Source organism: Trichechus manatus, unplaced genomic scaffold, assembly GCF_000243295.1.
Source record: "Trichechus manatus latirostris isolate Lorelei unplaced genomic scaffold, TriManLat1.0 scaffold00009, whole genome shotgun sequence".
Taxonomy (NCBI): Eukaryota; Metazoa; Chordata; class Mammalia; order Sirenia; family Trichechidae; genus Trichechus; species Trichechus manatus.
The window spans coordinates 20,227,446-20,252,144 of NW_004443945.1; the positions used below are offsets into that span (position 1 = coordinate 20,227,446).

Here is a 24,699-nt window from a genome sequence, read left to right on the forward strand (position 1 = left end):
TAAATAATGACACAAAAATTAATATACTTTACTGTATTAATAACTCATAAATTTTTAAGATTATAAAGTTAAACATCTATTAAATATTTTATGGGCCGTGTACTGAACGTGCATTATCTCATTTAATTCTCAAGACAATTTGATGAGGTAGGGATTAATATTATCTCCATTTTGCAGGACAGGAATATGAAGCTTAGAGAGATTAAGATACTTGTTCAAGTCACACCAAAATTTGGACAAAATTTGGACCAAAGTCTTTCTGACTTTGAAGGCCATGCTAGCTACAGGTAGTCTCCGACTTACAACAGGATTGCCTTCCAATAACTCTGACAGTCCCATCAAGTCCTTTGTAAGTCAGTTGTGACATAAGCAGAAAATCTCTTTTTGTTTTTCAGTTTTCATTATTATTGCCTTTCATTATCAGTATCTTTATAAATCCCATCTTTATTTGTCTTTGGGGCTTGTAAACATCACATGTAAACTTACAGATAATGGTAGCATCAGCAAATTACATGCTTAACATTGTATGTAGTACATATCACTAATACAAGATGTACAAAAAAAAAAAAGACGGTCATTAAGTGTGGTTTATCGTAACTTGAATACATTGTAAGTCAGGGACTACCTGTATTAGTTGCACAGCTAAGATTCCAGTAGAAAAGGAGTCAAGGACATAGACATGGAGAGAAAAGTCACAGAAGAAGAAATAGAAATGTCTAATAATTACATAAGGAGCTCTGGTGGCGTAGTAGGTAAGAGCTGGCCTGCTATCCAAAAGGTCAGCAGTTTGAATTCACCAGCAGCTCCTTGGAAACCTACGGGGCAGTTCTACTATGTCCTATAGGGTTGCTGAGTTGGAATTGACTCAGTGCCAATGGGTTTGGTATTGGTTTAATAATTACGTAAAAAGTGTTAGTCCCAAAAATAGAAAAGAATGAAAAAAATTTTTAAAGAAGAGAAAAATGAAAAAAAAAATACTGTTAACGTTACTGTTCACTCATTCATTCATTTAATAAATATTCTCTGAACATCTTCCAAGCGCCTGGCACTGAGAATCATCCGTGAGCAAAATAAAGATTTTGCCTTTAGGGCCATTACGTTGTTGTTGCCTGCCTTTTCTTCCTCAGTGCTGCCAATCTTTTGGTTACCAGCTGAATACAAATGATTTGGGCCACCCAGGGATCCTTAGGGACATTATAGGGATCCCTTATAACCTCTTACATTGGAGGCGATTATTTATTAATCAAATAATCACGCCAATAAAAAAATACACATAAATTTGATAATTTATGAAAAAAAGGTCATCGAAGACATGAGAAAAAATTTTCCACTAGCAAATTAGCAAAAAATTGTAAATGGCCTCCTTAAAACACTTATGGTACAATATAAAATGGGACAAAGTTTTTGGAAAGTAATTTTGGAATATGCATTAAAAGCCTTAAAAATGTTAATAGCCTTTGACTCAGTAAATTTCCTTTTATGTTTTGTTCCTAAGAAAATGATCAGAAATGCAGACAAAGATTTACACACAAGGACGTATATCACAACACAATTTAAATAAACAGCCAAAAACACCTGTCAAACAAATTATATACATATGATAGAATATTATGCAGATATTAAAATGTTTTTGATAAAGTTTAAATGGCATGTGAAAATGCTCATTATTTGATGTTATACAGTATGAGCTCAACTCTGTAAAAATATATCCATATGTACATAAAACAAAAACAGGAGAAACATGTGCCAAATGGGTATTAACTATGGTTATCTACGAGTGATGGCATTACAGATCATTTTCATTTTATTCTTTAGAGTTGTCTTACTACCCAGTTTTCTACAATGAGAACATTACTTTTGTAATCAGAAAAACTATTTAAAATAAATATATACATTCCATAATTGTGAAACTAGTTCCCATGGAAAACAGCATAAATAATATAGAAAAAAGAACTGTATGGGAGGTGCCCAGTGATTTGGAGGACAACATAATCAGAGAACATTTCTGGGAGCCATATGTATAGCTTCAGATGTCTATATCCAAAACACAAAATACAGGCAATAAATAAAGTGAGTTTGGGATCTCAATACAGGGCAGTAGTTATGGAGCTCACTGGTATCACTGGACTTTGGGGAGATAGGAACTGAAAGTACAACCGTGGTTAGGAGGGGCTATATACTCTATATGAGTAGTTTTCAAACTTTTAAGCATCTAAACACTTTGTTCAAATGAAATTTTACCTAGAAGGACTAATAAATAAAACAGTTGAAAGCACAGTTCCTTTCACTGATGCAGTGCAGTGAATTACTTAATATGGCCCTTCTAGCCATGCATGGTCTTGTGACTTCCAGAAAATGATAGGATGGGACTATGCAAATAAGATATTTGTGGCCCACCAAGAGGATTAGACAGCTGCTAATAATGCAAATAAGGTGCATGGAACCTTTGTAGGAGGGTGGGACTGTGCAAACAAGGTGTATGGAACCCTAGCAAGGGGATTGGTCAGTTTTGCCATCCCACTAGGCTTAAAGGGAGCCAGTTCCAGAAGTGGAGACGGGGGATATCTCTCTAACACCAGGAAGAGCCGTCAGTGGAATGCGTCTTTTGGATCCAGGGTCTCTGTGCTAAGAACCTCCTAGATCCTGGAGGTGTAACATCAAAGAAGGCACCAGACGATGAGAAGGGGTGGTAAGCATGGCTGAGAAATGGCAGCAGCAGAACCATGAGACCACCACGAGATAACGCAGTGGGCTTCCTGGCCCACGGAGTGAGGCAGCTACAGTGGGTGTGCCCAAGGGCGGATTAACCAGCAAGTAAGGCATGCACGGCTTAATCGTGTTTATTTACTAATCTGTGTACAATTTCACATGGGTTCCACCACATCTTTGAATGTGGTGAAAAACAGGCAAAACTGTGCACTGTAGATTAGTAAGTAAGCACAAGTAAGTCTGTGCACACCTTGCTTATTGGGTAATCCATCCCTGGGTGTGAGTGCCTTTGGGCAGGAGGCTTGGTATATGAGTAGGATGTCTTAGGGCACTTGGCGGAGTCTCTGACTCACTGAGCTCTGTGCGAGAGCTCAGCACATTCAGCCTGAGGAAATGGCAGAGTCGGGTGCCTCTGGGCATTTATTGGCGGAGCTAAAGAGCTTTGTAACACTTGCCCAAGCAGGGCAGAGACTGAGGGGCTGAGAGAGAGGCCTGACTGCAGGCAGAGCCGAGAAGCTGTCCTGACCGAAGAACTATCCTGAGTCGTTTCTGATCCTGAATTGCAACCTGTTACTTCCCTAATAAACCTCATAACTGTGAGTATGGTCTGTGAGTTCTGTGTGGCCACTGCAACAAAGTATCAAACCCAGCAGAGAAGTGAGAGTGCCATGGGAGGGACGGCTGGTGTCAGAATTGAAAGGTTAAAGAGAGGAGGTATGTCTGACCTCCATCTCATAGGAATCAGCCTTGGGCTGATGTTGATCCTCATTCTCCTTCCCCTTTGTGAAGTTAGACAAGGAGGTCTGACACCAGGCCGCCATTTTTACAGCTGAACTTAAGGTGGAAATGTCTGAAACCTGGTCAGCAACTTCTCTCCCACTCCCCTTCCCATGTGAGTTCTCTAGAACACAGTCTGAAAAACACTTCTTGATGCAAAAGAAACACAACTGTTATGAAGAATGATGAAGTGGTGCTGGATGTTTGGAAACCTACAACTCCAAACACATGCTGGAGATAGCTGAGCATAAGATTATTAAGAAACATAATTTAAATTGTGGAGTTCAGGATAGGCCACCTGGCCAGATGCAAGAAATGACTGAAGCTGATGTCGTTCAATGTCAAAACTGGCCTATGATGAAAAAAAAAATTGAGAATGGATAAGGATGATGGTTGAACAACATAATGGACATAAGTTAATGTCACTGAACTGTACATATGAAGAATATTGAAATAGCAAATGTTTTGTTACATACGTATTTACCCCCTTTAAAAAAAAGAAGAATAAGAAGAAAGAAAGAAAAATGGCCTAGAGCAGTGGTTCTTAAACTTGTCTGCCATTAGAATAATTTGGGGATCTTAAAAAATTCCAAAGCCCAGGCCACATCCTATATCAATTAAACGACAGTCTCGGGGAGGTAGGACAAAGGCACCAGTACTTTTTGCAGCTCCCCAGGAGAACCCAATGGCCAGACAAGTTTGGGCACTTCTGACATGAATGTCAGAGAGAATGGAAGTGATGGATGACTGAACTCTTTGGAGTTCTGTTAGAGTGTGTATTTGGCTAAAAACAGAACATCTTACCATTTTTTTCCCTCAGAGAGTAGAGGAAGGGACAAGCTATGGATTGAGTTGTGTCCATACAAAATATGTGTTGGAATCCTAACCCCTGTTCCTGTGGATATAATCACATTTGGAAATAGGATTTTTCTTATGTTAATGAGGTCATATCAGTCTACTGAGTTATAAAAAGAGCAGGTTAGACAGAAGCAAGCACAAACGGGAGTAATATAGATGCCATATGAAGATCTCCAAGGAACCGAGGAACACCAAACTGTAGAAGCGGAGACAAGGTTCCTCCCCAGAGTTGACAAAAGAGAGAAAGAGACTTCTCCTAGAACCAGTGCCCTGAATTTGGACTTCTAGCCTCCTAAACGGTGAGAAAATAAATTTTTGTTCTTTAAAGCCACCTTCTTGTTGTATTTCTGTTACAGCAGCACCAGGAAGCTAAGACAGGACAACTCAACTGTTACTTTGGTCCTAATTTTTTTTTTCTTTTTTTTTTAACAAGGAGGAATGTGCATTTGGGGAAATAAAAATGGCAACAGCACTGGGAGCAAGTTTCTTTGCCCAGGAAAGTAAATTTTAAAAAGTTAGAAAGAAAAGACAAGAAAAGGGAAACTAAAACAGAACAGGACATCTTTCTATGGCCAGGCAAGGAAGCCTATTTCAAAAACTTGGGAAGCAATAGAAAGTTAATTTTTTTTTACCTATTACAAATCTTTCCAGTAAGGGAGAAAATGGAAAACATACCAAATGAGCCACTCTGGCTGCAGAGAAAGCTCGCTGATAAACTCAGACTTTAACAGGGCACGCACCAAATATGGAAAGGAATAGATTACGAGCACAAACAAAAGACAGTAGTGTGGCTATAAAAATGGTGTCAAAGCAGCTAAAACTCAGCATACTAAGGGCAGCAAAAGATACTTCTCAGTTTCCTTGGGGCTACTATAAAATGCTGATGTAAACAACACAAAACTCTACAATTATTTTTCAAGGAGAATAATTTTCAGGTTGGAAAGCCTAGGGGAAACTAGAGTGATAGGGTAGTAAAAGTCAAGATGGGCAAAGGGCATATGAAAGAGAAGATTCAAGGGGCTGCAGACGAAGCCTGCAGACCATGAGAGCTCCCACACATTTTGTTTGACCAGCACAGGTTTTCCTTTAATTGAGTTTAGATGTCTTCAAAGGTAAGGTGAGTGTGCTCCAGTTGGATACAGCCCCCGTCACTCCTTACTGCAATGGTTCTCAAACTTGAACTCGCACCAGAATCACCTGCAGGGTTTGTTCCAACACAGATTGCTCCCCCCGCCCCCCACCAGTTTCTGGTTCACTAGGTCTGGAGCAGGGCTCCAGAAGTTGCATTTCTAGCCAGTTTCCAGGTGATGCTGATGCTCCTGGTCCTGGTGCCACACTTTGAGAGCCAATGCCCTATTGATTATACCTGGCTGAGCCACACATTTACTTTACCCACTTGACCTTATTTGTGTGATCGATCCTCTAGGTCTTATCTGTGAGTTAGCAACCTCTTAGGTACTAATTGTCCTGGCACAGATAAATTTTACCCCCGAGAGAACTTGCAAATGCAACTGTGGAACTACAGTTAATGACTTCTGAGGAAGATTGAAGAACCAAGAGATGGACTTAGGTGACCAACTGTCCCAGTTTTCCTGGGACTGAAGTGGTTCTCAGGATGCTGGACTTTCCATGCTAAAACCAGCAAAGTCCTGGGCAAACAGGAATGAGTTGGTCACCCCAGATAGATCTGCGGAATGGAAGGGTAAGTATAGTTCCAAATTTCAAAAGGAAGAAGATGGTTTCTGAAACCTCCAGAGTAGTGAGCTGGACATCAATCATTCAAGATTATCCAGAAAAAAATTACAAGTGAGAGAATGAATGTGAAAGAGTCTTAAGTAGGAAAGTGTTTAAAAAAAATATGAGTTAGTATCAACACAGCAGTCAGAACGATCCCATTAAAAATCTGAAATCAGATGATAACACTGTTGAAAACTCTACTACAGCTCCGCATTGTTGTTCTTTGCTGTTAGGTGCCATCAAGTAGGTTCTGACTCATAGCGACCCTATGTACAACAGAATGAAACACTGCCCAGTCCTGGGCCATCCTCACAATCGTTGCTATGTTTGAGCCCAATGTTGGAGTCACTGTGTCAATCCATCTCATTGAGGGTCTTCCTCTTTTTTGCTGACCTTCTACTTTACCAAGCATGACGTCCTTCTCCAGGAACAGGTCCCTCCTAATAACTTGTCCAAAGTATATGAGACAAAGTCTCACCATCCTTGCTTCTAAGGGGCATTCTGGCTGTACTTCCTCCAGGACAGATTTGTTTATTCTTCTGGTAGTCCATGGTATATTCAATATTATTCACCAACACCATAATTCAAAGGTATCAATTCTTCTTTGGTTTTCCTTTTTCATTGTCCAGCTTTTGCATACATATGAGGCGATTGAAAATACCATAGCTTGGGTCAGGTGCACCTTAGTCCTCAAAGTGACATCTTTGCTTTTTAACACTTTAAACAGGTCTTTTGCAGCACATTTACCCAACACGATAAGTTGTTTGATTACTTTAGTGCTGCTTCCATGGGTATTGATTGTGAATCCAAATAAAATGAAAATCTTGACAACTTCAATATTTTCTCCATTTATCATGATCCAGTTGATAAATGGGGAAAATATTGAAATTGGTCCAGTTGTGAGGATTTTTCTTTTCTTTATGCTGAGGTGTACTCCATACTGAAGGCTGTAGTCTTTGATCTTCATCAGTAAGTGCTTTAAGTCCTCTTGACTCTCAGCAAGCAAGGTTGTGTCATCTGTATATCATAGGTTGTTAATGAGTCTTCCTCCAATTCTGATGCTGCATTCTTCTTCATAAAGTCCAGCTTCTACGATTATTTGTTCAGCGTACAGATCGCTCCACATGGCACTCAGAATAAACACCAAAGACGTTACGATGGTCTGCAAAGACCTAAGGGATCTGGCCCGACTGTTACCTCTCTGAATCTCAATGCCTACTACTGTCACCTTCTCACTCAATTCTAGGCACACGGCTTCCTGGCTCTTCCTCAACATGCCGGGCAGCACAGTTGCTGCCTCAAGGCCTTTACCCTCATGCTGTGTACCCTCTGCCTTAAAGGTCTCCTCCCTCCCTCACCTCCTTGAAGTCTTTGATCAAATGTCACTTTCTTGTTGAGACCATTGCCCCTCTATTTTTTCCTACTACACTTATGCTTGAAGCACTTACTGATGAAGATTAAAGACTACAGCCTTCAGTACGGATCACATCTCAACATAAAGAAAACAAAAATCCTTACAACCTGACCAATAAGCAACATCATGATAAATGGAGAAAATAAGAAGTTGTTAAGGATTTTATTTTACTTGGATCCACAATCAATGCCCATGGAAGCAGCAGTCCAGAAATCAGATGACATATTGCATTGGATAAATCTGCTGCAAAAGACCTCATTAAAGTGTTAGAAAGCAAGGATGTCACTTTGAGGACTAAGGTGTGCCTGACCCAAGCCATGGTATTTTCAATCACCTCATATGCATGTGAAAGCTGGACAATGAATAAGGTAGACCGAGGAAGAATTGATGCCTTTAAATTATGGTGTTGGCAAAGAACATTGAATATACTATGGACTCGCAGAAGAATGAACAGTTCTGCCTTGGAAGAAGAATGCTCCTTAGAAGCGAGGATGGCAAGACTTCATCTTGCTTACTTTGGACCTGTTATCAGGAGGGACAAATCCCTGGAGAAGGACATCATGCTTGGTAAAGTAGAGCATCAGCAGAAAAAAAAAAAAAAGGAGGACCTTTAACGAGATGGATTGACACAGTGGCTGCAACAATGAGCTCAAATACAGCAACAACTGCGAAGATGACGCTGTTTCGTTACGTTGTACATGGGGTCGCTATGAGTCGGAGCTGACTCGACAGCATCTAACAACGTCAACACTCTAATGTTGCCCCAGAAGAACATAAGCTCTGTGGGGGCAGAGATTTTTGCCTATTTTATTTACAGTATGCCCAGTGTCTAGAACAGTATTTGGCAGTTAGTAGGTTCTCAACAAATACTTGTTGAATGAAGAAAATGGTTATTGGTATTACTCTGAAGAGAGTGTTTTGTGAGCATTTAGAGGAGGAAATAGTGCCCATCAAGAACCAATAAGGGCTCATTAAGAATGGAAGTGCGTTCTCATGCCCTTCTTGAGGTTTCCTCCCACCAGGCTGCCTAAAAAACTCCCTTCAGGAGGATCTCAGTTCAGTAAGGCAGTCCCTGGGTGATGAACGAGATCCGTTCCTGAGGCTGTTTGTAAGTCGAATTTGTAGGTGAGTCAGAACAGGTCCATATGTTCTTAGTTAGCCTTACTTTTAGTGCAAGAAAAGGCTCAAAGCATTTTCAATGATTTAAAAGCTGCACATGCCGCAAGTGAAGGTGAGTGTGATGAATTTGTTGGAGTAGGGGTGGGTTCAAGGGTTTCAAAGCGAGGGCAAATTTACATAAAATTAAAGGCTAAGTTCGAATTGTCTGTAAGTCAGAAGTTCATAACCCGACCAAGGACTGCCTGTAGTCAGCATGCTCTAGGTACTGATATTCAGCCAGTTACAAACCCAACCAGTCATTCTTTCATCTAGCACACATTTCTCCATCTGGCTGGGGCTCTCATTAGCAAATTGGTCCAATGTCTATTGAAGTCTAGATACAGTTGCTACCACATTTTCCGTGCCAGGATAGTCCAGTAAATGAGATTAAATTATTCTGATATGACTCATTCATAGTGATCAAGGAATATGAGAGAAGCTCCATATGTTCTGCTGGCCTCTAAGCACAAGAAAGTAGATATCAGCTCAATTTAAGGAATCACTTTCTATGGGTCAGAGCTGTACAAAGTGGAATTGACTGCTATGGGGTGTAGTGAGTTTCCTGTCAGTGGGGGTATTCAAGCACAGGCTGGATGTTGGTAGGGTGGGGACACTGTAGGATGGGTGGCTGGGCCAGAACCAGGTTGAATTTTAAGGGCCCTTCCAACCTGAAAGTCTTTAATTCATGCAGACAGGACTGCACACAAATACGTGGCATATTGCAGGCTGTAGGAAGATAGTGGGCTCAGCAGGCTAACTACATCAGAGCCAGGAAACCTGATGACCAATACAGTATTTTTTAGATCTTTGATTGCTAATTCTGTACAAAATTACTTCATTTTCCTGTGTTTCACTTTTAATGCAAGCACCAAATATTCATTCAGTGCCTCGTTGTTGTTGTGTGCCGTCGAGTCAATTCTGACTCATAGTGACACTGTAGGATACAGTAGAACTGCCCCACAGGGTTTCCTAGGCTACAGTCTTCACGGGAGCAGATCACCAGGACTTTTCTCCCAAGGAATGGGTTCAAACCGCCAACCTTTCGGTTAGCAGCCAAGCGCTTAACTGTTGCACCTCCAGGGATCCTTTTCAATCTTTAACCGTGTGCAAAAACATTCTATTTGAAAAATAAGGATGAAAATGTCAACAAAGCCATCAGGGAAGTCTGAAAAATAATGAGCATAATGATCTCAAAGTCAGTAAATGATAAAAAAAAAGAAAAGAAAAGAAAAGAAAAAACCAAACCCATTGCCTTCCAGTCGATTCCGACTCATAGCTACCCTATAGGACAGAGTAGAACTGCCCCATAGGGTTTCCAAGGAGCAGCTGGTGGATTTGAACTGCTGACCTTTTGGTTAGCAGCTATAGCTCTTGACCACTGGGTCACCAATAGCCACATGCAAAAGTCAGTGTCCACAATTGACTTTACTCATCATTACAGGTATTAGAAAGGTTAGTAGATCAAGCATTATACTTGAAACCCAGTCTCCTTGACACCAAAGACACAGAATCCCTGTACAGTGGACTGAAGTCCTCCATTTATCATTCTAGTGAAAAGTCACTGAACATCTAAGAGTGTCCTCATGTCTAGCTTAGCAGTAATGGTTTCAAATTAGATCTCAGAAAGTCTGTGAGTTGATGGTAACTTCCAATCTTCTCCTTCCGAAATATATTCAGATAAACTTGAATCGGTTGCTTAGGGTAAGGAATTATAAAGGTGGTGCTTTTGTGAACACTCTTTCTATATTTTAAATTATATTATTTGTTCAAGAACATAAAGCTCAATTATGTACATTCTGGTTTAATCATAAATTAATTATGCTTGGAGAATCCGCCAGCCACGCCACAGGAGAAAGATGTGGCAGTCTGCTCCCATAACGATTACAGCCTTGGAAACCCTATGGGACGGTTCTACTCTGTCCTATAGGTTGCTATGAGTCGGAATCAATTTGACGGCAATGGGTTTGGTTTAGTTTTCAGATATTACATTGACTAGTCTACCATTATTTAGACAATAATTATACATTTACTAATTGTATTAGCTTTCAAATATCATTTTGGTTAAAAATAGAGTTAAGGATGACTGAAATTTAAGAAATAGAGTATCTGTTATTTTTTGCAAGTTTATGAGAAGCAGGAAAACATTCCCAAAATTTCTCAACATTACAATGCCAGCAAGGCTGACGTGACTGAACCCGATGTGACGCCTTTTTAATTACTAACGGGATGCCTGCCTTGATTCTGAGCTTCTACCTCCATCCTGTGCTTCTGACCTTATAATTGGTCCCTATTTCTCAGTCCTTGATCTTGTTCCTGCCACAGACCTGGAGCACTCCCAAGTGTCTCAGTTCTTTCAATCGGGCTTTTGCCTTATTTCCTACTCTCACAACTTTCCAAGTACTCAGGGTGTCTCCTTTCTCTTTTCAGCCCCTTCCCAAGGTCTGGCTCTCTACCATTCCTTCAAGCATGGTGGAAAGGGGGCCTTTGTTTAAGGGGACACATCTCCCTGATGCTGACTGCCCAGACCCGTCAGCTTTTCCAGAGCTCTTCTCTAATCAAGTGTTAGGACGGCCCACTTCTTGGTCTCGAGTCTGACAGGGCCCAGAGACAGCTGAACTCCCGGGCTCCAAGCCTAGCTGGTGAGACCTCCCAGCTGGATCCGTCTGTCCCTCCTCTGACTCCCAGCCAAACCTCCTCTCTCAGTCCCTGTATGCTGCATATCTTGTTCCAGAGTCCGAGTCTGGGGCTCAGACCTCTTTGCCTGCCCCATTCTGGGATTCATAATTCTCCATGCCCCAAGGAATTCTGTGATAGGAGACATGCTGAGCCACATGGGAACTGGGCTAGGGATGGGGCTGGAAATCAAGTGACCCCAGGCAGGGAAGGAGTCCTTTAGAGGCAGGAAAGAGAACGGTCCTGGTACGTGTTTTACTGTCAGCTTCATCCTGCTGAGACAACAGCGCCAACTGTTTTAGTCTAACTCCTTCTTCCTATAGCTCCTGCCGTGGGTTCGTCTGCATCATGCTGTGGGTCCTTGGTCATATAATGCTTTGTACTGTGGCCAGGCTGCCTGGTGTGGGTCTGGCTTGTGTTGCCCACCAGCTTCCAGTAAGAAGGCTGGGGCCAAGTCCTGAATTTTTTATGCACCTTTAAACTTAGCCCAGGAATATGCTCGATGGAGTCCCTCAGTAGTGCAAGGTTAACACACTCAGCTGATAGGTTGGAGATTCAAGTCCATCCAGAGGCACCTTGGAAGAACGACCTGGTGATCTACTTCTGAAAATCAGCTATTGAAAACCTTACGGAGTACAGTTCTACACTGACACATGAGGTTGCCATGAGTTGGAATCCACCTGATGGCAACTGGTATATGTGCAATAAATACTTAACTAATTTAAAGCCTTTGCAAGAACTTACTCAGGACCAGGCAGTTTGCTAAGTGGCGTATATGAATTATCTCATTTAGTTCTTGAGATAATGCTGTAAAGTAGGCAGTATTATTGACCCTTATTACAATGAAGGAAACTGAGGTTTAAATAACTTGCCCAAGATCATTCAGGTAACACAAAACAGCTGGAATCTGAGCTGAGGCAGCAGTTTGGCAGCACGTGGCCTCTGGCTTTGATGGGAAATACTTACTCATCAGCCCAGCAACCATACCTCCCCAGCCCTTACCACAACCCAGGCAGCTATTTTATAATTCAGAATATTCAGAAGAGAAGGAAGATAAGAAATAGAGCAGTTCATTCATTTACTTATTTGCTCAATAACCAAATATTGAGCACCAGTCGTATGCCAGGTATGTGCCGGGCATGGAGATCTAAAATACTTTGGTGTGGTTCATATCTTTGCACATATCTTTCCTCCTCCTGGAACCCCCCATCTCAACCTTCTTTGCCTGGTGAATGATGGCTCAGCCTTCAAGACTCAGACAAGGTATCTTCTCATCCAAAAAGAACCGTGCCTTATTCATATCTGTTGGGGGGATCCATAAACGTACATTTTTGACTTAATGTGCCCCCTTTTTTATGGATTAAGTCCTATTTTCTCGTTGATGTATGTTTCAGAGATGTCTTACTTATTCTGAATTCCTATTAAACTTCACTCTTTAAAAATGCTGGGCCTTAATACTTTAGAAACAAGCTTCTCTCAAGTGAACCTTAGTACTCTACACACAGTCCCTTAAGTGCTTTTACCTTTATATTTAAAACAATGTGTTGGAATACTTTTGCAAAACTAGTGGTCAACTTTACTTTATAGATTTTTATTTTCCAATATTGAGAGCTCAAATTTATTTTTAATTTTATGTATACAGTTAAAATCAAATAGAACTAAACAGTTCAATCAAAGGAAGAGCAGTTCTCTGCAACCTTCTTCCACCTACCCCACCCCACCCAGAAGCAACCACATTCAACTCTTCTCAGCTCAGCGATTTTCCTGTGCTTGTGTAGAGTCGAAGCTGAAGCCCACAAGCCACAGAGCTTCCATGAAAATATTTCTTAAACCCTGTTAATACTGATTACCACAGCTGGCTGAGTCAACATGAAGTAAGGTGGTCTGGTTGCCAGCACACTCAGTAGATGCTGGAAGAACACCCTACCTATGGTCTCCAGATACAAGACACTTCTGTCAGCTTCCTTAAACGGTGACTTTGAGATATAGTGGGACTGTAGACGTTGTCCAGTTAAGAACGGTCTGACAAAGGAGGAATAGGGGTAGAAGGTATTAGACCTCTACCACATAATCATATGTTAATCTATGCTTAGTCCTTCGGTGGTGCAAATGAATAAGCAATTGGTTACTAACTGAGAGGCTGGAAGTTTGAGTCGACCCAGAGATGCCTCGGAAAAAAGCCCTGGGGATCTACTTCCAAAAAGATTAGAGTCATGGAAAACCCTGTGGAGCACAGTTCTACTCTGATACACATGGGTCCGCCATGAGTCGGATGGATTTGACGGCAATGGGTTTTAATCCATGCTTGGGAGATTTCCATAGTCATAGTACCCTTACTACAGCATTTTTTCTTTTTTTTTTTGGTATCACTTACTTGTGCATGTTTTTTCATCTGGGTTAAGAGCAAATCCTTCATGGCACTGGCAAATGTAGGAGTTATCACCATTTACACACTCGTGTTCACATCCATGGTTTTCCGAGGCACAATAGTCCACAGCTGTAGAGAGTAACACACATTCAGAGTTGAATTAGAACTGTAAACAGATGTAAAGGTAATGGAAGAGTGGAAGCATACTTATAACAAATATAAATATGGATTCATATTGTTGCTCAATGACAAGTATGGATAAATAAATAGGAATATAAATAAGAATAAAAAGCCTCTCCTTGCAAAGAAAAAAAAAATCAGGAGTTCAGATCAGGCAGTTTATATTAGAAGATAAACTAAAGAACATATGTACAGTTGTATTTAAAAATTAAATGTAAATCAAAGCTATCAAAAGGCATACTTCACCTATTAAACTGGCAAAAATAAAGACAGGATAAAACACAAAGCTGGCAAGACAGCACAGAAACAGAATTATTAACAGTGGGTGGCATTACAAATCCTTTGGAAAGGCAATTTGACAACGTTCACCCTGAAAATGTGACCCAAAGAAATAACTGAAAAAAAAGAAAAAAATAATTATATGTAATAAGTTATATGTAGTAGCATTATTTACAGTGGCAAAAAGAGGAAGTCTAGAAAATAAGACGAACATTTAGTAATGGGGAAAGGTGCCCAGGGTGGCTGGAGTAGAGAGAGAGAGGTGGGCGCTAAGAGTGGGTGCAGATCAGGAGGGGACCCGTGTGCCAATGCAAGGACTTTGGCTTTTACTCTGAGTGAGCTGGGAGTCATTAGAGGGTTCTGAACAGAACAGACTATAAAGGGCAAGTGTCATCACAGAACACCAGGTAGGAGGCTGCTACAGTAATCCCTGCGAGGAATGGTGGAGGCTTAAACCGGGATGGTAGTTGGGAGACCAGGGGGACACAAGTGGTTTTCTGGGTATATGTTGAAGATGGGGCCAGTAGGATTCCTACTGGATTAGACAAAGGTGATTAGAGGCTAGAGAAAAAGAGAGGAATTAAGGCTGACTCCAGGGACGTGGTCCTGAGCACTTGGAAGGATACCAAAAACCAAACCTGTTACTGTAGAGCTGATTCCGACCCTATACGACAGAATAAAACTGCCCCATATAGTTTCCAAGGCTGTAATCTTTACTACAGAAGCAGGCTGCCACATCTTTTGGTTAGCAGCCGAGCACTTAACCACTGTTCTACCAGTCAGTGCTCACTGCTAGAAGGGTGGAGTTCCGTTAACTAAGATGGAGGTGGGGGGCGTGGGTGGAGTAGGTTGTGTGGAGGAAGATCAGGAGTTTTGTTTGGGGGCATTAGACCATACTTAACATTATAATTATGATGACATAATTGTAAATAGGAAGGCAAATACAATTTAGTGAAAAAGCAGATCTCAAAATTGCATATTCACAAGTAAAATACAACACAGGACAGAGCAACGTTTTGTTGTTATACATGAGCTGGAGCTGACTAGATGGCAAGTAACGACAACAACAAGAACAACAACAATACATCTCTAAGGAAAAGCCTGGGAATAAATAAAAATAGTTGTTGTGTTAGGATTGTGGATGATTTTTTTTTCCTCTAAAAAATGTTTCCCTCGATAATGTCTTAGAACATTTTTCTAACAAAAGTTTTAATAATAATAACAGGGAAGTGGAATCTGCAAAATTAACACATGTACAATTTAAAAAAAAACTATACTTGGAGGAAATAATGACACACTTAATATAATCATCAAAGGATTCAAAGGAACAATAAAGGCAATAATCTGTGTTGTGTTTATACTTTTGCTCCCAGGTTTTGTTAAGTTGTCATCTAAAGTATCATTTTTGTAACTTCACCTCCCTACAGTGTTCTAGTAACACCTAATATTGTGGGTTTAATAACCAAATCATTATGGTGGGAACGGATCTTAATGTACTCTTACATCATCATAGGACATTAGCCAGTTGCTGGAGTTTAGTCACAACATATACAATGAGCTAGCACCAAATCCTCCTAAAAGTTAATTTCTCATCTTTCAAAAATCAATGGCTCATTAAAGAAATTAATGGTGACACTGGTGACATTGGGATCAGAGTACCAAGCCCTGGCACATGCCCTAGTCTGAGTGTTCTGGGAGTTGGCCATACTGTGGTTCACACTGGCTTGTATGAGCAGTCAGCACTCCTTACCTTAGCCTCCTTGTGCCCGCCATCTTGAAAATCTCTTCTGACTGGGCATCTTGAAAATCTCCCAATCCCCGATTTGAGTGTTTGCCTCTATACACCTTATACCTTCAATCAGCCAGGCCTACCTCTGGCCACCTACTTCTTAGTATCTCCTCCAAAGAGAGAAGTTGCTAATTTGATTTCAAAGTTCCCAGACGTAGGTAGTGCCACAATGATGCGTAGGCAGTTCACTGTACCTAAAAGGCAAAAACCTAGGCTCCACCTCCCTCTTGAACATTCTCTTTCTCGTCACACAGTGTAATTTCTGAGCCAGCCATCTCTGTCCCTCAGAGCACACCTGAGTATGCTGACCCCAAAATTTAGACTGGGAAGAGGCTGGAGGTTTTGCTTGGGCCTCAAGTCTAAGCCCCAAACTGCAAACTAGTCTTTTCCAGAATGCTCAAGAATACAGTATCCAATGTTAGCTCAGGTGTTTAATAAGTGGTACAGAAGAAGCTCTTTTAACTGACATCTACTTAACCAACTCCTGGTCGATCAATGTTTTTCATTACCTCTGAAGATTGTGACTGATGCCCAGAGTATGCTAAATGCTCAAGGTTGGGGAACACTTTAGCTCTAGAACACCTGTGCACTTCTCCCATTGACTGAGTTGTATGTTTACTGGTTCTCAAAGTGAGGTCCATGAATCTCCTAAAAACTAAATACTTATACTCATCAAAAACTTCACCAAAAGAGTAAAAAGAGAACCTACTTACTGTGAAAAATTTTTTGGCAACGACATATCTGATAAGCATCTAATCTCTAAAATATATAGAAAACTTCACTTCAACAACAAAAAGACAAACAATCCAACCAAAAAATGGCAAAGGACATGAACAAACACTTCACCAAAGAAGACATTCAGGTGGCTAACAAACACATGAAGAAATGCTGACAATCATTAGCCATTAGAGAGATGCAAATCAAAACTACAATGAGATACCATCTCACCCTGGCAATAATGGCACCAGTTAAAAAAAAAACAGAAAACAATAAATGATGGCAAGATTGTGGGGAGATTGGAACTCTCATATACTGCCAGTGGGAATGTAAAATGGTACAACCACTATGAAAAATAGTATGGCATTTCCTTAAAAAGATAGAAATACCATATGACTCAGCAATCCCACTCCTAGCTATATATCCTAGAGAAATAATAGACACACGCACACCTATGTTCATTGCAGCACTATTCATAATAGCAAAAACATGGAAACAACCTAAATGTCCATCAATGGATGAATGGATAAACAAATTGTGGTACATACATATAATGGACTACTACACAACAATAAAGAATAATGATGACTCCATGAAACATCTCACTACATGAATGACTCTGGAGGACATTATGCTGAGTGAAATAAGTCAATCACAAAAGGACAAATATTGTATGATACCACCATTATAAAAAGTCAAGAATAGGTTTACACACAGAAAGAAACATTCTTTGATGGTTAACAGGGATGGGAAGGGGAAGGAGGGAGAATCACTAAATAGATAGTAGACATGTGTTAACTCTGGTGAAGGAAAAGGCAATATACAATATGGGGGAAGTCAGCACAATATGACCAAGGCAAAGGAAGACACTGAGAGGTATGCAAGAATAAAGGACAACTACGGTAAATAGTATGACATATACAATCCTGCAACAAAAGTAATAACAGATAATAATTTGTGAGTGAATATATAGGCAGATATATATGTTAAATAGGTGTGGGAGGTTGTACAGGAGGACACCTGTGTGCATATATAGGTATGGTTGTGGATATTTCAACATACATATTTGTATGTGCCGCATGTATATTCTTATATACAATAGAGCACATAAGGGGCACAGTTATGCAAACTTCTTAGATATAACCAAACACTTCACAGGACTGAGCTACTGGGCTTGAAGGCTAAGGACCAGAGTCTCAGGGGACACCTAGTCAATTGGCATAACATAGTTCATAAAGATAATGTTCTACATCCTAGGTTGGTGAGTACCATCTGGGATCTTAAAAGCTCGCGAGCAGTTATCTAAGATACAACTATTGGTCTCTTCCCAGCTGGAGCAAAGAAGAGTGAAGAAAACCAATGACTCAAGGAAGCAATTAGTCCAGAGGACTAATGGTCCACATGAACCACAGGCTTCTCTAGCCTGAGACCAAAAGAACTAGATGGTACCTCGTTACCACTACTGACTACTCTGACCAGGAACACAACAGAAGGTCCCCATTAGATTGGGTGAAAAATGTAGAACAAAATTTAAATTCATAAAAAGACCAGACTTACTGGCCTGATAGAGACTGGAGGAACCCTTGAGACTATTGTCCTAAGACACCCTTCAAACTTGGAACTGAAGCCACTCCCAGAGGTCACCTTTCAGCCAAATAATAGACTGGCCTATAAAATAAACAATAGCACCAAGAGGAATGTGAGCCATAGAATAATCAACTATATGAGACCAAAAGGGCAACATTTGCCCAAAAGCAAAGATAAGAAGGCAGGGAGGGATAGGGAAACTGGACAAACGGAAACGGGGAACCCAGGGTAGAAACAGGGAGAGTGCTAACACATTGTGGGGATTGCGACCCATGTCATGGAACAATTTGTGTATGAATTATTGAATGGAAAACTAAGTTGTTGTGTAAACTGCCACCTAAAACACAATAAAATGTCAAAAAAAAAAAAAAGTGAAGTCCATGAACGAGCTGTGAACCAGCTGCATCAACCTCACTTGATAACTTGTTAGAAATGCAAATTCTCGGGCCCAACCACTGACTTAAGGAGCCCTGGCGGTGCAGTGGTTAAGAGCTCGACTACTAATCAAAAGGTTGGCAGTTTGAACCCACCAGCTGCTCCAAGGGAGAAAGATACGGCAGTCTGCTTCCGTAAAGATTACTGCCTTGGAAACCCTATGGGGGGCAGCTCTACTCTGTCCTATAGGGTCGCTATGATTCAGAATTGAATCAACAGCAATGGGTACCACTGACCTACTGAATCAGAAACTCTGGGTGTGGGGTCCAGGAATCTGTGTTTTAACGACCTCTCTAGGTGATTTGGATGTATGCTAAAATTTGAGAATCACTGTTATAAGAGTCAAAGTTGCTTTTGTTTCCAAGTACATACGGCATTTATACATGTTACTGTAAATATAATTAAACGTTATGAAAAACAATAAAATATAAACACCAAAAGAAATTGATTTTCTTTTTTTTTAATTAAAAAATAAGTTGAATGCTTTGGAAAGACTTAAGGCCATTTGTTAGCCAAAATTGCTGTAGAACCAGTCATGGATGAAACAAGTGTAAAAGACTGGGGAAAAATTCATAAAAATTTACAAGGATTCTGCCCTTAGATTATTTTATAGACGTCTTCAAATTTTTGCTCCAATTTAAAGGATCCCAAACTAAAAATCAGAGACAACACGTTGTAGGTATGGTTTATGCAAGAAAGATTTAGAAAATCAAATTTTTTCTTCAAATCAACATAAAATTACTGATTTTTACTAGACGTACATTAATGTGTTTTAAATAAAAACAAAATGGGTAGGATGGGTTTGGATATGTAGTTTTTTATGAGTCCCCTCTTTAAATGACTTTTTCCATTAATCAGCCAACCACAGGGCCACTCACACTGGGTAAACTGGCGTCTCCAGACTTTGATTCTCATTTCACTTTTGCTCTTTGTGTGCACAGCTCTCTGGGGGAACTGAGTGGGAGAGGGGCCGTGGGAAAGACAGGATTCAGAGATTCCTGGGTCCCAAGACCCTGGCCGTTAAAACTAAAAGGTGTCAAATCTCACCTTGAGTTGAGAACTGACTACAGCTTAGCTGCCAGGCTGCTGGAGACAGCAGAGTAAGCCCACAGTGCAGCGGCTAGACATGGAGGAGCCTGTTTCCGGGCACCTAAGCTTTTTGAGGTCAAAGGCTCAATCACAGCAAGGATTGTGAGGATGGCGCAGGACTTGACAGTGTTTCGTTCTGTTGTACAGAGTCACTATGAGTCGGAACTGACTCGACAGCACCTAACAACAGCTAGTTCATTGGAGTCCCCGGCGCAATGGTTAATGTGCTCGGCTGCTAACCGAAAGGTTGGCAGTTCAAGTCTACTCAGAGATGCCTCAGAAGAAACGCTTGGTGATCTGCTTCAGAAAACCAGCCACTGAAAACCCTATAGAGCACAGCTCTACTCTGATATACACGGGGTGGGTCGCCCTGAGTCAGAGTCAACTCAATCTCAACTGGCAAGCTAGTCCATTCAACTCTGACATTCTCTGTTGCGTGTTTTGAGTTCTTGGCATAATTTCCCTTATTTGCAAAATTGTACTCATAAAAAGGGAGGCCAAGGTTAGGGGGCAGATGTATGAAGGCAATCTATGTGTGTAACTTAGTGATGCCTCTACTGTTTCAAGGTCTCATCTACTTCAACAAAATCCATTCTCTGTAGCTTTTGCCTGAAATTGCTATACTCTCCTTTACAAATGGAAAGAGTAATTTCCTGGATATTGTTCTTTGTCCCTCTTGATCACAAAGTTTAAGATCTCAGAGTTTGAAGTCAGTCTTGCCACATTTAGTCTCTGCTCAACTTGTGAGAAATCACTTTAGCTGTCTCCCAGGATAAATGATATTTCGGTGCAAGATAATAAAACCTGAGACTGACAGTTTCTGATTTATAATCTGGACACAGTTCAAGGTTTTCTCAACAGGGACCAGTCTGCAAGGAACAGCATTAGCAGAAACAGGATATTTTAAAGAAGAACTTTTGGATTTTAATGTTTGTTGATTGCAAAGTAAGAAAAATCAAATTTGCTGTTTAGAGTAACGGTAGCATCAATTTACTTGCTGAGTACATATTCCCATAAAACCCATTGCTGTTTTGAGTCACTTCCGACTCGTAGCGACCCTATAGGACAGGGTCGAACTGCCCCCATAGGGTTTCCAAGGCTGTAATCTTTATGGAAACAGACTGTAGCTGGTGGGTTTTAACCAGCGACCTTTTGGTTAGCAGCCAAGCGCTTAACCACTGCACCATCAGGGCTCCTGGAGCATATATTAGACATACAAGTAAAGTCAGACTCACAAAACCCCTCCTCCCTGAAGCATGACTGGCTTTCTACATGCAGGATTTAAAAACTCAGAGATAGGATTTCCTATAAATCTTGATAACAATAGGGGAGAAATCCAATACTTAACATCTGAGGAGGAAATCATGCTTCAAATATGGCTGATGAATTAAAAATTTGACCCTTCAATATAAAAATCGATCCTCTCATCCCTTGTCTCCAACTTAAATATCAAACATACCCTCCTCACTGAGGGTAACTGATATAGAAGAATGTGGGAGTAAGCTTTGAAGGCAGCAGTAATGCCATGCTCAATCCTCATGCTATGTACCACTATCATTATGGGTCTAGACCACAACATGATTTTTAAAATCTGCCATACATTTGACATATTATTAAATGCAAGGGTTCATAAAAAGACAAAAAATCATAAAGGATAAAGAAATTCAATTCAACTAATGTTTACCAGTTGCCTAATGCATATCAGACATTGTAATGACAATAATAGTATTAGCAAACACTTATATAGCACCGTTCCAGGCACTTTACAGAGTCCCTGGGTGGCGCAAACAGTTAACACGCTTGACTTCTAACTGAAAGATTGGAGGTTCAAGTCTACCCAGAGGTGCCTCAGAAGAAAGGCTTAGTGATCTATTTCTGAAAAATCAGCCACTGAAAACCCTATGGGGCACATTTCTACCGTGAAACACATGGAGTTCCCATGAGCTGGAGTTGAAGCCATGACAACTGTTTTTTTAAAGCACTTTACACATGTTAACTCATTTAATCCTCACAAAAACTCTTTCAGATAGGAATTATTATTATTCACAATTTGTAGATAAAGTAACTGAAGCAGAGACATTAAGAGACTTATAAAACGTGGGTAATAATAGTATCTACCCGACAGGGTTGTTGTAATATATGTAAAATATTTCAAACAGTGCCTGGGATTTAGTAACATTCAATAAATGTAGTTTGTATTTTTATCACATTGCCTCCCTAATCAAGTCAGGCCAAGTTTGGGAGTAAAGAGACACTTAAGTGCCATTCATTTTTCCACAATCATTTATTAAGCATTTACTATGTGCTAAACCCTGGATCATAATGATAATCAAATACCACAAGTGATATGGATTGAATTGTGTCTCCTAGAATATATGTTTGTAAATCCTAACCTCTATGCCTGTGGTTATAATCCCACTTGGGAATGGATTGTCTTTGTTATGTTAATAAAACAGATTAGTGTAGAGTGTGTCTTAAATCAATCTCTTTTGAGACATAAAAGAGATTAAACAAGCAAGCCAGAGAAGCAGAAACTGGGGAAGAGAGATGCCAAGCCACATGAAGACTGCCCAGGAGCAGAGGCTCAAAGAGACAAGGACCTTCCTCCAGAGCCAACAGAGAAAGAAAGCCTTCCCCTAGAACTGGCACCCTGAATTCGGACTTCTAGCTTTCTAAACTGTGAGAAGATAAATTTCCGTTTGTTAAAACCATCCACTTGTGGTATTTATGTTATAACAGCACTAGATAACTAAGACAGAATTTGGTGCCAAGAAGTGGGAGTGCTGCTCTAACAGACACCTAAAATGTGAAAGTGGTTTTGGAATTGGGTAACGGATAGAGGCTGGAAGAGTTTTAAGGTGCCTAATAGTAAAAGCCTAGATTGCCTTGAAGAAACTTTTGGTAGAACTACGGACGTCAAAGCCAGTTCTGATGAGGCCTCAGAAGGAAGTGAGGAGAGCTATAGAGAAAGTCTCTATCATCTTACAGGATACATATGGTGCCAACAACAGAATGTTCCTCAGAAATGTGGATGTTAAATGTGCTTCTGGTGAGACTGTAAAAGAAAATGATGAACATGTGATTGGACAATGAAGGAAGTGATATGCTTTTTAAGCACTGGCAAAGAACTTTTCTGAATCATATTCAAATGTTTGGTGGAAGGTAGAACCTTGTAAGTGATGAACTTGGATATCTGGCTGAGAAGATTTCTAAGCAAGATCTTAAAGGGGCCACATAGTTTTTTCTTGCAGCTTATAGTAAAATGTGAGAAGAAAGAGATGGACTTCAAAATGAACTGTGCAAAATGAAAACTAAACTTAAAGATTTGGAAAATTCTGTTGTACAAACTAAGGACACGTGTCCTAGAATGTTCACCAAGGATGTGGTTTCACAATCTTTTGTTAAAAGAGATTATGTCTGTGACTGATGAATCTACCAACTACCACAGCAGAAAACCCATCAGCTTCGGTTGAAGGGGACAGAGAAAGAACGAAACGAAAGAACGTTGTCTGCCTCTTGGAATTCTACAGGCAGGAAACAGGCCAAAGGAGCTACATCTGTTGTTCTCCAAGAAAAGAAAAGAACCATCCCTGGAGCAGCTCGGAATCAGCAGAACTGTTGGGAGGCGCACAGGAAGCAGAGCTGCCTCAGTCTCAAAGGGAGGGGCCATGGCCTCTTAGGTTTCAAAGAGTCAGATTTTCATCAGCTCGGTTCCATAGTATGGGGCTGCCATCCAGTTTGGCCAAGAGAATGGGGCTACTGCCCAAAGCTGAGGTGGAAGGGCTGAGGTGGAACAGGGCCTGCTGAGGCGAGGGGGTGGGGTTGCCACTCAGAGGGACTGGACTAGGAGAATGGGGCCGCCCAAAGTAGAGGGAGCAGAGTTGCCATCCCAGTGGGCCTAAAATGCCAAGCTGAAGCCCAGGGCTGAGGGGCCTCCACCCAGAACTCAGAGAGCATGACCAACGCCCAGAGTCTGGAGGGTGGGGCCATTGCCTAGATGGTCTTAGAGAACAAAAGATTATTTTCAAGCCTTGAGAGCTAATGTAATTTGTTCTTCTGGGTTTTGGACTTGCTTGGTGCCTGTTATCCCTTCTTTCCCTCTAATTTCTCCCATTTGTAATGGAAATGTCTACCTTATGCGTGTTCTACGAGGGTACTTTAGAAGCAGATACTTTGTATTCTAGATATCGCACATTCACAGATGAAGAGGAATTTTGCCCCAGGATGGAATACACCTAAAGTCTCACCCATATGTGATACAGACGCTTCAGAAGATGAGACTTTGAATTTGGACTAGATCTAAGACTTTTGGGATGATGTATTTTGCATGTGGCAAGGACATGAATTTTTCGGGGGCTAAGGGGTAGAATGTTATGGATTGAATTGTGTCCCCCAAAAATATGTGTTGTAAATCCTAATCTCTATGCCTGTGGCTATAATCCCATTTTGGAATGGGTTGTCTTTGTTATGTTATTGAGACAGGATTAGTGTAGGGTGTGTTTTAAATCAATCTCTTTTGAATATAAAGGAGATTAAACAAGCAAGTGAGGGAAGCAGAGATGGGGGAAGAGAGGTGCCAAGCCACATGAAGACTGCCTAGGAGTAGAAGCTCAGAAGAGACAAGGACCTTCCTCCAGAGCCAACAGAGAAAGAAACCTTCCGCTAGAACTGGAACCCTGAATTCAGACTTCTAGCCTCCTAAACTGTGAGAAAATAAATTTCTGTTTGTCAAAACCATCCACTTGTGGTATTTCTGTCATAGCAGCACTAAATAACTAAGACAATAAGTAAGACATCTTCAAGAAATGCCGGAAGAATAAGGGAAGTTTTTAGCAGGGAATACCGCCAGGAAATAGAATAGAGGAGACAAACTTTCAGGTTTTGATTTTGTGCACATCTGTATTCTCTCAGCTTTTAAATTTTTTTTTT

The 24,699-nt window shown here is 40.7% G+C and overlaps 1 protein-coding gene across 3 annotated transcripts in view; it reads right to left on the minus strand.

Moving 5' to 3' along the window:
• Positions 1-24,699, minus strand: part of MATN2 (matrilin 2) — a 188,091-nt gene that overhangs the window by 51,770 nt on the left and 111,622 nt on the right. For all 3 annotated transcript variants that reach the window (XM_004370750.2, XM_004370748.2, XM_004370749.1), the window contains one exon: positions 13,701-13,823. In XM_004370750.2, coding sequence (XP_004370807.1) covers positions 13,701-13,823 — 123 coding nt within the window. The remainder of the gene's footprint in view (positions 1-13,700; positions 13,824-24,699) is intronic.